Raw genomic sequence first — 15,538 nt, 5'->3', positions numbered from 1 at the left:
TATATCCTTCAATTGCTGTATTCCAGTCATGAGAGTCATCCCACCAAGTCTCAGTTATACCTATCAGGTCATAATTTCCCTCTTGTATTAAGAGTTCAAGTTCGTTCTGTTTGTTTCCCATACTCTGGGCATTAGTATATAGACATCGAAGACCATGTGCTTCATAGTCTGGCTTTCTTCCTACCTGTGTCTGAAGACTATTATTGGGCGCTATCAGAGCTGTTCTCTCCCTTGCAGTACATGCGCCTACGTCCATTGTTACCCCCAGCATTACATCTCCCTTCCCCGTAGGATTCAGTTTAAAGCCCTCCTGATGAAGTTCTTCATGCTATGGCCAAACACATTCTTCCCAGCCTTTGTGAGGTGCAACCCGTCCCTAGCCAACAGCCCATCTTCCAGGAAGTATAGCCCGTGGTCCCAGAATCCAAATCTCTCTCGTCGGCACCACCTTCGTAGCCAGTCATTCACCCGGAGTATTTTTCGTTCCCTTTCTATCCCTCTTCTAACTACTGGAAGGATGGATGAGAAAACTATCTGGGCCCCAAAGTTCTTGAGTTTCCTTCCCAAAGCTTCAAAGTCTGACGTGATCTCTTCGTAGCTCCGCTTGGCGGTATCATTTGTTCCCACATGGATGAGAAGAAAGGGATACCTGTCAGTGGGCTTTATGAGTGCAGGCAACCTTTCAGTCACGTCTCTAATCCGTCCTCCCGGGAGACAACATACCTGGCGAGTCCATGGGTCTTCGCGACATACTTGGGTCTTGATCCCACGCAGCAAGGAGTCTCCCACTACTACCACTCTTCTCTTCTTCTACTTGTAGGCCTTGGTTTCATCGCCTCTGTTTGACTGACCTTCAGCCTCTTGCTCACTCTCATGCAGGTTCCCCTGTGATTCTTCCTCTGCAGGCTGTCCAGTCTCATCTGCAAGTACTTGGAATCGGTTCCACAGCTCCACTGCTTCCACTGGTGCAGAGTGGCGTCTAGTTCTTCTTCTCCTGTCACCCTTTTCCACGGAGTATCCTCTACTCCATTTTTCTTCACCTCAGCATTTCCCACTGCCTCATCTTGCTGTTGCTCTTCAAGCTTCTGGTCTTCCCTTTGCTGCTGTAGTTCCCCCATTCTGTCCAAGAACTCTTCGTGTTCTCTTATTCCCCGGAGGGTCGACAGTCGCCGCTCCAGTCCACTTACTTTTTCTTCCAGCAGCGTGATCAACTTGCATTTGTTGCAGGTGTAGGCCATGTTGTTCTCAGGCAAGAAAACAAACATTGCACACACCTTGCAGGTCACCACCACTGGAGAGTCTTGTCCTTCCATAGCCTCTTTTCTCTTTTTCTGTCTAGCTTTGTGATTGTTCTAGACTAGCCTGTGCCTGCTCCTCTACTCAGTAGAGGTTAAAAGCAGAGTCCCACTGGTGTGGAAGTGTGTGTTACAAGACAAATAAATGGGAAAAAGTTAGTTAAAAAAATAAGAAATAAAAATAAAATAATAAAAAAAAATCTTCCCCCACCATTGGCTATGCTGGCTCAGGCAGATGGAAGTTGTGGTCCAACAACATCTGGAGAGCCATGTGTTCTCCTCCCCTGCCATAGATGTTCAGATTTAGAGCAATAAAGCTTTACCTCTCATTCTCTCTCTCTGTCAGGAGTGAGCATGGCTAATGCGAAAGAATGCAATTCACCCAACTCATCCTTCATATAGGGCCACCATAAGCAGTGTGGCTGTGAGCGCAAACTAGATATATGTTTGCTTGAACAATAGTAATCCCAGCTCATGAGACTTTACACTTTCTATTTATTTGCCACATCCCAAGGATGAATATCAGAGGATGAAGTGAGGGAAGGGATGGTCACATGGGTGGGCAAATCCTATTCTCCGCAGCCTCCGGACTTCGGGAAGAGGGGTGAAGTGGGGTTGCCCTAGAACAAGAGCTTGGGAAGACAGTGGCCAGCCCTCTCAAGGGTGGGGGGGTCAGCTCTGGAGTAGAGGCGACTGCCCCCCCCCCCACTCTGTGGGGTGGAAGAGACTGAACCCCACCTCGGTTTTGCTTTATCCTATCCCAGGGATGGTTCCAGTCAACAAAAGGTCTCTGGACTTCCTGCTCAGTGGCGGGCCTGGCCACGCAGTGGTCATTGTCGTGGGCGGTGCAGCAGAATCATTGGACTGCGCCCCTGGGAAGCAGCGCATCCGCCTTTATGGGAGGAGAGGCTTCGTGCGCCTGGCTCTGCAACACGGGTAGGAAGAGGGTGGTTTGTGTGCATGCATGTGCAGCAAGGATGGGCTGGGGGGCTTTGGGGGTGGGGGGGAGACAGAAGTCCTGGGGGGGGCTCTGTACGTGCCACAGAATGCAGCAGGAATGAAGTGCAGGAGCCTTGAGATGGTGGGGTGGGGGAAATCAGACTTGTAAATGTTCCCCCACATAACCATCACCACCCAACCATCTTGCAAGGAGAAGGGCCAGCACAGCAGGGAGAAAGATCAGCCTCTCCTCTGTGCTGCTAGTTTTCTGTCTGTCTGTCTGTCTGTCTCTCTGTCTGTCTATTTATTTATTTATTTATTTATTAAATTTATTAATCGCCCATCTGACTGGTCACCCAGCCACTCTGGGCGATGTACAACCCACCATAAACAATTTAAAACAATAAAATTTTACCATAAATTTTTTTTTTAAAAAAATACCCTAACCCACCCCAAATGCCTGCCTGAACAACCACGTTTCTAATGCACGATGGAAGCTCATTAAAGAGGGGGCATGACGGAGTTCCCTAGGGAGGGAGTTCCACAGAGTGGGGGCCACCACAGAAAAGGCCCTCTCCCTCGTCCCCACCAGTCTAGCTGTCCTGGCTGATGGGACAGAGAGAAGGCCATCCGAGGCTGATCTTGTTAAGCGGCCCGTCTGGTGCTGCTGGAGGCGCTCCTTGAGATAGGCTGGGCCGGAACCATATATGGTTTTAAAGGTCAAAACCAACACCTTGAATTTGGCCCGGAAAACAACTGGTAACCAGTGCAACTCCTTCAGCACTGGAGTGATGTGATCTCACCGGTGGCTGCCTTTAATCAGGCGAGCCGCCGCGTTCTGTACCAGCTGCAGTTTCCGAACCGTCTTCAAGGGTAACCCCACGTAGAGCGCATTACAGTAGTCTAAACGAGAGGAGACCAGGGCATGTACTACCGATGGGAGCAGATGGTCGGGAAGGTAGGGGCGCAGCCGCCGTATCAGATGGAGTTGATACAGCGCTGTCCGGCTCACAGCTGACACCTGAGCCTCCATGGACAGCTGGGAGTCCAAAATGACCCCCAGGCTGCGGACCTGGTCTTTCAAGGGTAGCTGTACCCCATTCAACACCAGGTCAACATCCCCCAGCCTCCTCTTGTCTCCCACCAAAAGTACCTCGGTCTTGTCAGGGTTGAGCTTCAGCTTATTCCTCCCCATCCAGCCACTCACCGTCTCCAGACATTTGGACAGGGATTCTACGGCCAACCTTGGTGAAGATTTGAATGAGAGGTAGAGCTGCGTGTCATCCGCATATTGATGACACTGCACCCCAAACCTCCTGATGATAGCCCCCAGTGGCTTCACATAGATGTTAAATAGCATCGGGGAGAGGATGGAACCCTGTGGCACCCCACAAGTGAGTGGCCACGGGTCCGAAACCTCCTCTCCCAGTGCTACCCTCTGGTACCTGCTGGAGAGGAAGGACCGGAACCACCGCAATACAGTGTCTCCAATGCCCAACCCCTCCAGGCGGTCCAGGAGGATACCGTGGTCAACGGTATCAAAAGCCGCTGAGAGGTCGAGGAGAACAAGGAAGGAGCATTCACCCCTATCCAGAGCCCTCCTCATATCATCCACCAAGGCGACCAAGGCCGTTTCTGTCCCATGCCCAGGCCTGAAGCCCGACTGAAATGGGTCTAGATAATCAGTTTCTTCCAAGTGTGCCTTCAACTGCACCGCCACCACCCGCTCAATCACCTTGCCCAAAAATGGCAGATTTGAGACTGGGCGAAAGTTGTTCAGAACTTGAGGATCCAAGGAGGGCTTCTTTAAGAGCGGTCTTATCACTGCCTCCTTGAGGGCTGATGGCATCACTCCCTCCTCAAGGGAGGCGTTCACCACCGCCTTGATCCCCTCACCCAGTCTCTCTCTGCAGCTCATAATGAGCCAAGATGGGCAAGGATCAAGTAAGCAAGTGGTTGGCCTTACAGATGAAAGCACCTTGTCCACTTCATCAGGAGGAAGAAGCTGGAACCGATCCCACAAAACCGGTTTGCCACAGGCCGCCTCTTGCTCACTAACTGTATCCACAGTGTGCAGAGTAACACACCTAATCTGATCAATTTTATCTGCAAAGTGCCTTGCCAAAGCCTCACATGAGGCCTTAGAATGCTCCAGTGGTTCCGGAGCCACAGGACCGACCAGGCTCCGGACCACTTGGAACAGCCTCCTGGGGCAGCACTCTGCAGACGCGATGGAGGCAGAATAATATTCCTTTTTTGCTGCCTTCACCGCCACGTGATAGGCTGAAGATACAGCTCTAGCCCGTGTCTGATCGTCTTTGGAGCGAGACTTCCGCCACCGGCGCTCTAGCCGTCTCACCTCCTGTTTCAGAGCTCGTAACCGCGGATTGAACCATGGTGCAGTCCGAGCCCTGTTCAGGGGGAGAGGGCGTTTCGGGGCCACCCGATCTAATGCCCCAGTGATTGCGGCATTCCAGCCACCCACCAGGGTCTCGACCGAGTGGCCGTTGGCATGCCCCAGAGAATCCCCAAGCGCGTTCAGGAATCCATTTGGATCCATAAGACGCCTGGGGCGGACCATTTTAATGGGTCCTCCACCCCTGCGGAGGGGTTGTGGAACCGAGAAGTCCAACATCACCAGATAGTGATCTGACCATGACAAGGGGGTGGTGGATATACCCCCGACTTCCAGATCACTCCCCACTTCTCCAGAAACAAACACAAGGTCTAGTGCATGACCGGCTACATGGGTGGGCCCAGTTAGAATATGGTGCAGCTCCCAGGAGGCCATGGTCTCCATGAAGTCCCGAGGTGCTCCTGTGAGGATGGCCTCCGAATGTACGTTGAAGTCCCCCAACAGTTTGTTGTTGTTCAGTCGTGTCCAACTCTTCGTGACCCCATGGACCATAGCACGCCAGGCCTTCCTGTCCTGCGCTCTCTCCCGGAGCGTGCTCAAGTCCATATTCATTGCATTTCTATCTGCAGGGAGTTGTAATTTTTCTTTCACATTCAAGCAAGCTATTCTCTACCTGCAACCTGAAGTGGAACAGTCCAGACTTCTATCACCTCCAAAACTCATAGAATCATATCATAGAATCATAGAATAGTAGGGTTGGAAGGGGCCTACAAGGCCATCGAGTCCAACCCCCTGCTCAGTGCAGGAATCCAAGTCAGAGCATCCCTGACAGATGGCTGTCCAGCCTCGTCTTGAACGCCTCCAGTGTGGGAGAGCCCTAGGTAACTAGTTCCATTGTCGTATTGCTCTTACAGTCAGGATGTTTTTCCCAATGTTCAGCCCGAATCTGGCTTCCTGTCACTTGAGCCCATGATTCCGTGTCCTGCACTCTGGGATGATCGAGAAGAGATCCTCTCTGTGACAACCTTTCAAGTACTTGAAGAGCACTATCATATCTCCCCACAGTCTTCTCTTCCCCAGGCTAAACATGCCCAGTGCTTTCAGTCTCTCTTCATAGGGCTTTGTTTCCAGTCCCCTGATCATCTTTGTTGCCCTCCTCTGGACCCTCTCCAGTTTGTCTGCATCCTTCTTAAAGTGTGGTGCCCAGAACTGGACACAGTACTCCAGATGAGGCCTAACCAGTGCTGAGTAGAGGGGAACTAGTACTTCCCGGGATTTGGAAGCTATGCTTCCATTAATGCAGCCCAAAAGAGCATTGGCCTTTTTGGCAGCCACATCACATTGTTGGCTCATATTCAGCTTGTGATCGACAACAATTCCAAGATCCTTCTCGCTTGTAGTGTTGTTGAGCCACATATCCTCCATCTTGTAACTGTGCATTTGGTTTCTTTTTCCTAGGTGCAGAACTTGGCATTGATCCCTATTCAATGTCATTCTGTTGTTTTCTGCCCAGCGCTCCAGTCTATCCAGATCACTTTGAATTTTGTTTCTGTCTTCCAAAGTATTAGCTATCCTGCCCAATTTGGTGTCATCTGCACATTTGATCAGCATTCCCTGCACCTCCTCCTCCAAGTCATTAATAAAAACGCTGAAGAGCACTGAGCCCAGGACTGAGCCCTGCGGTACCCCACTCGTTACCTCTCCCCAGTTTGAGAAGGTCCCATTGATAAGCACTCTTTGAGTCCGATTCTGTAGCAAACTGTGGATCCACCTGATCGTTGTCTCATCTAGCCCGCTTTGAGCTAGTTTGCTTATCAGGATATCATGGGGCAATTTGTCGAAAGCTTTGCTGAAGTCGAGGTATATGATGTCTACAGCATTCCCATGGTCTACAAGGGAGGTTACTTGATCAAAAAATGAGATTAGATTCGTCTGGCAGGACTTGTTCTTGACAAATCTATGTTGGCTTCAAGTAATCACGGCATTGTTTTCAAGATGCTTCCAGATGGATTGCTTTATCATCTGCTCCAGATGTCAGACTGACTGGTCTGTAGTTCCCAGGTTCCTCCTTTTTACCCTTTTTGAAGATAGGGACAACATTAGCCCTCCTCCAGTCATCTGGCACTTCCCCCGTCCTCCATGATTTCTCAAAGAGAATAGACAGCGGTTCTGAGAGTTCTTCTGCCAGTTCCTTTATGACTCTAGGATGCAGTTCATCTGGCCCTGGAGATTTGAACTCATTCCAAGTAATTAGGTGTTCCTTGTACTCTTCCTTTGTTGCTTGGCCTTCTTTCCACTTCCTATATGTGTCCTTCTTTGTTTTCAGGTCATCCCTAAGCTTTTTGTGAAGCCACATTGGCTTCTTCTGTTGTCTTCCACCTTTTCTTCTTGTTGGAATTGCTTGTGATTGTGCCTTGAGAATTTCCTTTTTTAAAAGCTCCCACCCATCTTGGACTCCTTTTCTCGTTAGCATCGCTTGCCATGGGACCTCACTGATCATCGTTGAGTTTATTAAAATCAGCTTTCCTAAAATCCAGGGTACGCGTTTGACTACACTCGGCTTTTGCTTCCCTTAGAACCAAGAACTCAAGTACAACATGGTCGCTTTCCCCCAGAGTTCCTGTAACTGCTACTTGATCCACTAATTTTATTTATTTATTTATTGCATTTATACCCCGCCTTTTTTCCTCTTGCAAGGAACCCAAGGCGGCTTACATTATCCTCCTCCTCTCCATTTTATCCTCACAACAACAACCCTGTGAGGTGGGTTGGGCTGAGAGTCTGTGACTGGCCCAAAGTCACCCAGTGAGCTTCCATGGCTGAGTGGGGACTAGAACCCAGATCTCCCAGCTCCTAGTCCAACACTCTTGCCACTGGTTTGGATCAAGACAAGGATAGCCGATCCTCTAGTTCCTTCCTCTACTTTCTGTAGGAGGAAGTTATCCGCCACACAAGTCAGGAATTTCCTGGAGGGGCCATGTTTTGCAGAATTTGTCTCCCAACAAATATCGGGGAAATTGAAGTCCCCCATTACTACTACATCATGCTTACTTAAAACATTGGCTGTTTGCTTTTCAAAAGTTTCATCCTCGTCTTCTCCTTGATTGGGTGGCCGGTTGTAGACCCCGACTACCAGGTTCCTTTTATTCTTTGCTCCATTTATTTTGATCCAGGTGCTCTCGATGGGGCCACCAAGCTCATCCGCCTGTATTTCTGTGCAGAGATATGTATTTTTCACATACAGTGCAACCCCACCCCCCTTTCTGTTCCTTCTGTTCTTTTTGAACAAGTTATATCCTTCAAGTGCTGTATTCCAGTCATGAGAGTCATCCCACCAAGTCTCAGTTATACCTCTCAAGTCATAATTTCCCTCCTGTATTAAGAGCTCAAGTTCATAGAATCACAGAATAGTAGGGTTGGAAGGGGCCCACAAGGCCATCGAGTCCAACCCCCTGCTCAATGCAGGAATCCAAGTCAGAGCATCCCTGACAGATGGCTGTCCAGCCTCGTCTTGAATGCCTCCAGTGCGGGAGAGCCCACCGCCTCCCCAGGTAATTGTTCGTTCTGTTTGTTTCCCATACTCTGGGCATTAGTATATAGACATCGAAGACCATGTGCTTCATAGTCTGGCTTTCTTCCTACATGTGTCTGAAGACTATTATTGGGCGCTATCAGAGCTGTTCTCTCCGTTGCAGTGCATGCGCCTACATCCATTGTTACCCCCAACATTACATCTCCCTTCCCCGTAGGATTCAGTTTAAAGCTCTCCTGATGAAGTTCTTCATGCTGTGGCCAAACACATTCTTCCTAGCCTTTGTGAGGTGCAACCCATCCCTTGCCAGCAGCCCATCTTCCTGGAAGTATAGCCCTTGGTCCCAGATCCAAATCTCTCTCGTCGGCACCACCTTCGTAGCCAGTCATTCACTCAGAGTATTTTTCATTCCCTTTCTATCCCTCTTCTAACTACTGGAAGGATGGATGAGAAAACTCTCTGGGTCCCAAAGTTTTTGAGTTTCCTTCCAAAAGCTTCAAAGTCTGACATGATTTCTTCGTAGGTCTGCTTGGCGGTATCATTTGTTCCCACATGGATGAGAAGAAAGGGATACCTGTCAGTGGGCTCTATGAGTGCAGGCAACCTTTCAGTCACGTCTCTAATCCATCCTCCCGGGAGACAACATACCTGGCGAGTCCACGGGTCTTCGCGACATACTTGGGTCTCGATCCCACGCAGCAAGGAGTCTCCCACTACTACCACTCTTCTTCTTGTTGTAGGCCTGGGTCTCGTCGACTCCGTTTGACTGACCTTCAGCCTCTTGCTCACTCTCATGTAGGTTCCCCTGTGATTCTTCCTCTGCAGGCTGTCTTCCAGTCTCATCCGCAAGTACCTGGAATCGGTTCCACAGTTCCACTGCTTCCACCGGTGCACAGTGGCATCTAGTTCTTCTTCTCCTGTCACCCTTTTCCAAGGAGTATCCTCTACTCCACTTTTCTTCACCTCAGCATTTCCCACTTCTGCCTCATCTTGCTGTTGCTCTTCAAGCTTCTGGTCTTCCCTTTGCTGCTGTAGTTCCCCCGTTCTGTCCAAGAACTCTTTGTGTTCTCTTATTCCCCGGAGGGTCGACAGTCGCCGCTCCAGTCCACTTACTTTTTCTTCCAGCAGCGTAATCAACTTGCACTTGTTGCAGGTGTAGGCCATGTTGTTCTCAGGCAAGAAAACAAACATGGCACACACCTTACAGGTCACCACCACTGGAGTCCTGTCCTTCCATAGCCTCTTTTCCCTTTTTGTGTCTAGCTTTGTGATTGTTCTAGACTAGCCTGTGCCTGCTCCTCTACTCAGTAGAGGTTAAAAGCAGAGTCCCACTGGTGTGGAAGTGTGTGTTACAGGACAAATAAATGAAAAAAATTAGTTCAAAAACAAAATGAAAAAAAATGTTAGGGGCCTCCCCCTTGACCTCCCCTGGCCAACTCCTGTTTGCTCCCCCTGTCCGCTCGCTCTGGTCGATCACTCTTTGGGAGCTTGCTTGCTTCTGTAGTCCCCGGACCATCTGGAGCAGCTTGCTCCGCTCTGCTCAGCTGGGAGGCGGGAAACAGCTCTACCACCTCATCTGCCTGCATGTATCAGCCACCGGGTCCCAGGGCCAGGGCAGCTGGGATGGGTGGAGCTAGTCCCAGGCCCTGCTTGAATGCCACTTCAGGGGAGGGGGTGCTGCCTTGTCTCACCCTGCCTTCCGCTTCCTCTCTCCAGGGCGGACCTGGTGCCCGTTTACTCCTTTGGCGAGAACGACATTTTCCGGCAGGTGCATTTCCCAGCAGGCAGCTTTGTCCGCCGGCTCCAGCTCCGTTTCAAGCAGCTGACGGGGTTTGCCCCCTGCATCTTTGGGGGACGGAGCCTCTTCTGCAGTCGCCTCTGGGGGATCCTGCCCCTGGCCTCCCCCATCACTGTTGTAGGTAAAGACACACCTCCCCCGGCCGCGAAGAGCAATGGCCAGGCTGGACGCAAAAGGCTTCCAGGTTGCTCTTTGGGCACCCTTCTGGTCTAGAGGTGGACGGCCCCCTTCCCCCTCTGGCATGCCCAGGAGCTCATTATGGTAAGAGCCGGTGGGGTGATGGAGCCAGGGGGGCTCACGGGGAGGGAGCACTAGAACTTTCTGATTAGCAGGGAGGCTGACATCTCCCCCTGCCCCCCCCTTCCCTGTTCCCTCGGAGCTGAGCTGCAACCCTCACAGTAGCGCGGGGGGTGGGGGGAGGCGGGTGGATAGATTTTCCCAGCAACAATTGTTCCGTGCTGTACAGCAAAGCATTTGGGGGTGGCGTGGACTTGCATGGAGAGTTAACGCCCATCACCTTTGTTAAAGACCTGCTCCAGGGGGAGATGAAAACTGCTAGAACTCATTTGTAGATCTGGATCAACACCGCTGCCTGCATTTTTGGACTCTCCTGGGCAACAGGGGCTCTGGGGACGGTCATGGTGAGCGCCTGAAGCTCTGCATGCACCCTTGCACCAGGGCGCAAGCGAGCGAGCACTGTGCAGGTCTCCGTGCTCGGGGTTCACGCACCCCCTTGCACCCTGCATTGGGGCCCTGCTGTTGAAGGGGGCACATGAGGGGGCAGGCATCCCCCTGACCCAGTCTCTGCGGGGAAGCCTGCCTTAGGAGGGAGCAGTGGAGGCCTGTGGCTCTGACTTCGCTGGGGCTGTGAATACATTCTGGGATTCAGTCAGAACCAGCCAGAACTCTAAAGGGGCTCTCCAAGGTGCAGAGCCCTGTCCCCAAAGTAGGTCCAGCACCTTGGAAAGCTTTGAGTTCTGGCGGAAACAAGGATGGATGCACAGCCCTAGCGAAATCGGAGGCACTAGCTTCCACTGGAAGGAGGCTATCCTCCCCGCGCCCAGGACCCAGCGGCTTCAGCCCTCAGCAGTGCTAACGCGGCGGCGGGCTGTGCGCGGAGGTCCCGCTACCCCGCACCTTGGGGCAGGGGCCCTCGGGAAGAGAAGCCCCCGCCGCCCCTTCCCCAGAGGCCTTCCTTGGAGCCTTCTCTCCCCCTTCTCTCTCCCTCCCCCCTGCAGTGGGGAAGCCGATCTCGGTGCCGCGGCGCCCCCGACCCACGGAGGAGGAGGTGGGCCACTTCCACGCGCTCTACGTCGAAGCCCTCCGGCAGCTCTTCGAGGCGCACAAAGGCAGCTGTGGCCTCCCGCCGTCGCAGCAGCTCGCCATCGCGTAGCGAAAGCCCCCCGCCCCCGAGAAGCTCGGGCCCTCTCCGTCCTCCCACCAGCCCGGGGGTCGTCGCCTCCCAGCCGGGCAGGGCGCCTGTGCCACGGAGCGGCGGACATGCGGGCGGCGGAAATCCCCCCCCCCCAATAAAGTGGAGCCGCGTCTTCTCGCCTCAAGCGCTGGGAAAGTCTGCTCTCTGGTCCCGGGGCGGAAGCCCGCTCGCCCGCTCCTCACCAGCCTGACTGTCAAGGCGGGGCCCTGGCCTGGTCCTCATAAGCGGCACCACGGACTGGGCCCCTTCCGAGGCGCCCCCGCGCACACCGCGGGGGGGGCGCGGCGTGAGCCATCCAGAATACGGCTCCCGCGCTGCTGGCGTCCTGCTTGCAGGGAGGCGTTTTGCGATTCCAGCTCTCGCTCCCCTGGGCGTCCCGAAGTGAGATTCTGAGTGCGCGCGCCCGGGGGGGGCGGGGGCGTTGCTGTACTCCTCGGAAGAGGGGCTACCGTGGACAACGAGAGGGCGGTGTTTAAGCAGCAGAACAGCCCTGGCCGGGCCGGGCCTGCGTCTGCCCGGGGGGCTGGAAATTCTCCTCCAGGAGGCATGTGCGTGAGCGGGCGAGTGGGTGCTGCTACGGCTGCGGAGGGGTGGGGGGAAGTGTGCCCGCCCGGGGCGCCTCGGGTCGAATGGGAGGGGGCGGGGCGGGGCGGGGCTGCCGGCACCGATTCCCTTAGCTCTGGAAACTTTTCGGCCCCGTTCCGGGGTGTGTGTCATACTTACTCTACGTATGCCCCGAGGCTGTCCCGTGCCTCGCTTCTCCCCCGCCCCCTCGCTGGTACCCAGGCCTCCCTTTAAGCATCATCCGCCCTGCCCCGGCGGCTCGACCCCGAAGGAGCCCCTTCTCTCGCCCAAACACCCGGTGTTCACCCAGCGTCGGCTCTGTTCCCCAGGACTGCAGGAAGTGCTCGGGGCCTCCGCTCCTGTGCAGCACCCTGGCGGGCGAGGCCTGCATCCTACTCCCCGGGACCCACAGTGGAGGGGGCGGGTGCCGGAAGTGGTGTAGGACTGCGGCCCCTCTAGCCCAGCGCAGCAGTCCCTCCCTGGATGCAAAATGCGATCTTAAAGCGGAGGACCCGTTTAAAACGAAAAGAGGGGCCCGCCCCCCTGTGTCCCGAGCAGGCACCGCTGGGATTCGAACCCAGGATCTCCTGTTTACTAGACAGGCGCTTTAACCAACTAAGCCACGGCGCCCCGCGTTGGTTCCAGCTCCGGCGACTTGAGCTGTTCGCCACGAAGGCTGTGGAGAGTGCGCAGCAAAAGCCGGACCGGAGTTGTCTGGAGGAAGGGGGGTGCAAACCCAGTCCCGGACTGGCGTTCCGAAGAAGCGGCACTCCTGGAACTAGAAGAGGGCCCGCTAAGGCGGGGCTGCGCGACTTGCGGCCCTCCGGACGTTCGGCCGGAGCGAGGCCGCCTGGAGTGCCGCGTTCCGGCCGGAAGGCGGGGCACAGATGACGCGCAGCAATCAGTGCCGGGGGCTGACGGGAGTTGCGGGCCAAGCCGCCCGGGAGGCCGCCAGGTGCCCGCGCCTGCGCTGAGGGGCGCCGTCGGCCCGCCGTGTCCCGGCAGCGAGCGAGCGGGCGGGCGGGCGGGCGAGGGAGGGAGGGAGGGGGCGGCCTGCCTCCGCGTGGCCGCAGAGGCGCCTGCCGGGGCGCGTCGCCGGCGGACGGGCGAGGAGGAGCGTCGCGGGAGGCGAGGGGCGCCTTCCCCGCCCGCGCCGCCGCCGCTCGTGTCTTGCGCGCCGCTGGGCGCCGGCCCGCCCGCGCGCCCGCCCGAGTCTTCCCGCGCCGCTGGCGCCTCAGTGCCGGGCGAAGCGGCGCACGGGCCGCCCTGGAGGGGGCCGTGGCGGGGAGCAGCAGCCCGCCCCAGCGGCAGAGCGCGGGCGCTTCGGCGGGGCGCTCGCCGTGGCTGGCGGGGGCGTTGCGCCGCCGCGGATTACTTCCCTTCGCCCGCCGAGAAGCGCCGAGCGCGGCTTGCAAGGGGGGCCCGGCCGCGAAGGGCCGCCGGGGGCGGGGGCGGGGCGTCGGCCGGCACGGGCCTCCGGCCTGGGGGCGGGGTGGCCGCCCCCGCCCCGACCGGCCGGAGCCTGGGGGAGGATCCCCCAAGGAAGGTTGGCAGTGTTGCGTGCACCAGGAGGGAGCTTCCTCGGGGGGCCTCGCGGGCTGCTCGCTCTCAGGCGATGCTCAGCCCCGCTACCTTGCCACTTCGTTAAGAGTGCCTCTGAACACGTGCAGACTTCTCCCCAAAGAAATGTCCCAGCGTGCTAAAAGAGCCGCCCCCCGCCCCGCAGGGGCCGAAAAGAGCAGCCTTTTGCGTGGCCCGCTCCGCAAACGGGCCTCTGCCGGAGTCGCCACGCCTGACCCCGGCGCGATTCGAACACGCAGCCTTCTGATCTGGAGTCAGACGCGCTACCGTTGCGCCACGAGGTCGGCCGGCAGCTTGCCCCTGCCCAGGCCCTGCAACTCCTGCTCCGCCTCTCTGGCGGCGGCGGCGGCGGCGGCTGAGAGCGAGGAAGGGATCGGGGCGCCCCGGGGGGGTGGCCACCTGCTCCCACCCCCGCTCTTAGGCTGGGGCCTTTCACCAGTCCTGGGGGGAACTTCTAAAGCCTCGGGGGAGGAAACCTGGTTTACTTTTTGCAAGATCAGGCGCAGCCTTGGAAAGGGACCGACCCGGGAGACCCAGCCAAGGTCCGGCAGGGCATGGCGGCGCCCCTCGACGGGCAGGGTGGCCACGGGGGATGCCGGGGGGCTCTAAAGGCGGGGCCAGACAGCCAAATTCCACCTTGCCTCCGGCGGGCCCCCACCCAGACCTGTCTGCCACCCATACCTGTTGGGGGGAGGGAGCTGCATCGTGAACCTTCAGACTACAAGCCCCCCCCAGCAGGTCTGGGCAGTACGAGGGTGGGAGACAGGCCAGGGTGGGGGACCCCCTCACACGCACGCACACCCAGGCCCGGCGCCTCGAGGGAACGTGGGAGTCAGCGAACACTTGAAAACTCCCCATAGGAAAAAAAGCACAGAATCCCTCTAGCACCGAAAAGAGGCAGCCGAGCGTGCCTCTGAGCATGCGGAGGGCCTCTCGAAAAACCAGCCCTTCTGGCGTGGAGGGGCGGCGGCACCCCGGGCCCAGCAACAGGCTCATCAGGACCTAAGAGCATCAGAATTGCCCGGAGACGGCTGGATCAGAGCCAGGGTCCGTCTCTCCCGGCACTCTGTCCCCACAGCGGCCAGGAGCGCCGCAGCACCCTCCTGCCCGGAGGCCAGGAGCGCCGCAGCACCCTCCCTAGCAGCTGATGTGCGCCCCCGCACCTCTCTTTTGCACAGTCAGCCCCAGACGCTTCGCCCATCTCCCAGCGTGCTGCCGGGAGCTTTGAAATGACGGGGCCGAGGGCAACAGCTGGGTGGCCCCTGCGGGGGGGCGCAGGGTGTGACTGCCTGTGCGTGGATACATTGCGTGAGGACCCGCCCCACGAGATCCCGGCGCCCCCCCCGCAGGTCCTTGGAGAGCTCCCTCGCGCGGATCCACTTGGCTGCTCGTGCGGTCGGGCCCGCCGCCGCCGCCCGAGGCCTCGTCCCCTGCATGGAGGAGGGACCCCTTGGCGGGCAGGCACGGGTGGCGGGGTTTGCCCGCCCCGCCGGACGCCCCCATCACTGCGTGTGGCCCAGAGGCGCTCCGGTTCAGTCTCAGCGCTCTGCTGGGCGGGGGGCTGCAGGCGGGGTGGGGGACGTAGTTTGTCGATCGCTTGGTCGGCTGGTCGGCCGCTTTGGTTCGGGAGCAGCAGGTCCCGTGGGCCTGGCTTGCTCGGTGTGCTCAGCTAGACCGTCCCGCCTCCCCGTTTCAGCCCCGAGGGCCCAAGTGGGCTACCGCAACCAGCATTTTCAAGCAATCCACTTCCCACCCCGGCAGGGAGCAGCAGCGGCCACGAGCCCGGAAGAGGCTGGCGGGGAGCCGCCCTGCATCAAAGCAACTCCCGACAAGGCAGAGATCCAGCCCGGGAGTGGCTCCAGCCGACCTTGCGGAGAGCGCCCCACGGCTCTTCTGGGGCAGGGAGTTCTACAGCCGGGGCGGCGCCATAACAGAGAAGGCCCTTCCAGGCCCCACACCGGCGGAGACCCCCCCCCCCCCCGCGGCAGCTGATCTCAGGGGAGGGGCACTTTGTACACAGCGCTCACACTCTGGCCCT

General features: G+C 56.9%; 1 protein-coding gene and 2 non-coding genes across 3 annotated transcripts in view; 1 reads left to right on the top strand and 2 right to left on the bottom strand.

Annotated features, from left to right (window-relative positions):
• Positions 1-11,483, top strand: part of MOGAT3 (monoacylglycerol O-acyltransferase 3) — a 28,856-nt gene extending 17,373 nt beyond the window's left edge. Inside the window, exons 5-7 of the mRNA XM_084806898.1 lie at positions 2,060-2,231; positions 9,839-10,041; positions 11,159-11,483. Of these exons, the coding sequence (XP_084663024.1) occupies positions 2,060-2,231; positions 9,839-10,041; positions 11,159-11,313 (530 nt within the window). The 3' untranslated portion in view covers positions 11,314-11,483. The remainder of the gene's footprint in view (positions 1-2,059; positions 2,232-9,838; positions 10,042-11,158) is intronic.
• A 992-nt stretch (positions 11,484-12,475) lies between these two features.
• TRNAT-AGU (transfer RNA threonine (anticodon AGU)) lies at positions 12,476-12,549 on the bottom strand. The gene has a single exon. It is a non-coding gene; the product is annotated as a tRNA-Thr (tRNA).
• A 1,163-nt stretch (positions 12,550-13,712) lies between these two features.
• TRNAW-CCA (transfer RNA tryptophan (anticodon CCA)) lies at positions 13,713-13,784 on the bottom strand. The gene has a single exon. It is a non-coding gene; the product is annotated as a tRNA-Trp (tRNA).
• Positions 13,785-15,538: the final 1,754 nt, after the last annotated feature.

Source organism: Heloderma suspectum, chromosome 6, assembly GCF_057233095.1.
Source record: "Heloderma suspectum isolate Gila_16-S chromosome 6, 16-S_ref, whole genome shotgun sequence".
NCBI classification, from domain to species: domain Eukaryota; kingdom Metazoa; phylum Chordata; class Lepidosauria; order Squamata; family Helodermatidae; genus Heloderma; species Heloderma suspectum.
This window is presented reverse-complemented; position numbering and strand designations above follow the sequence as displayed.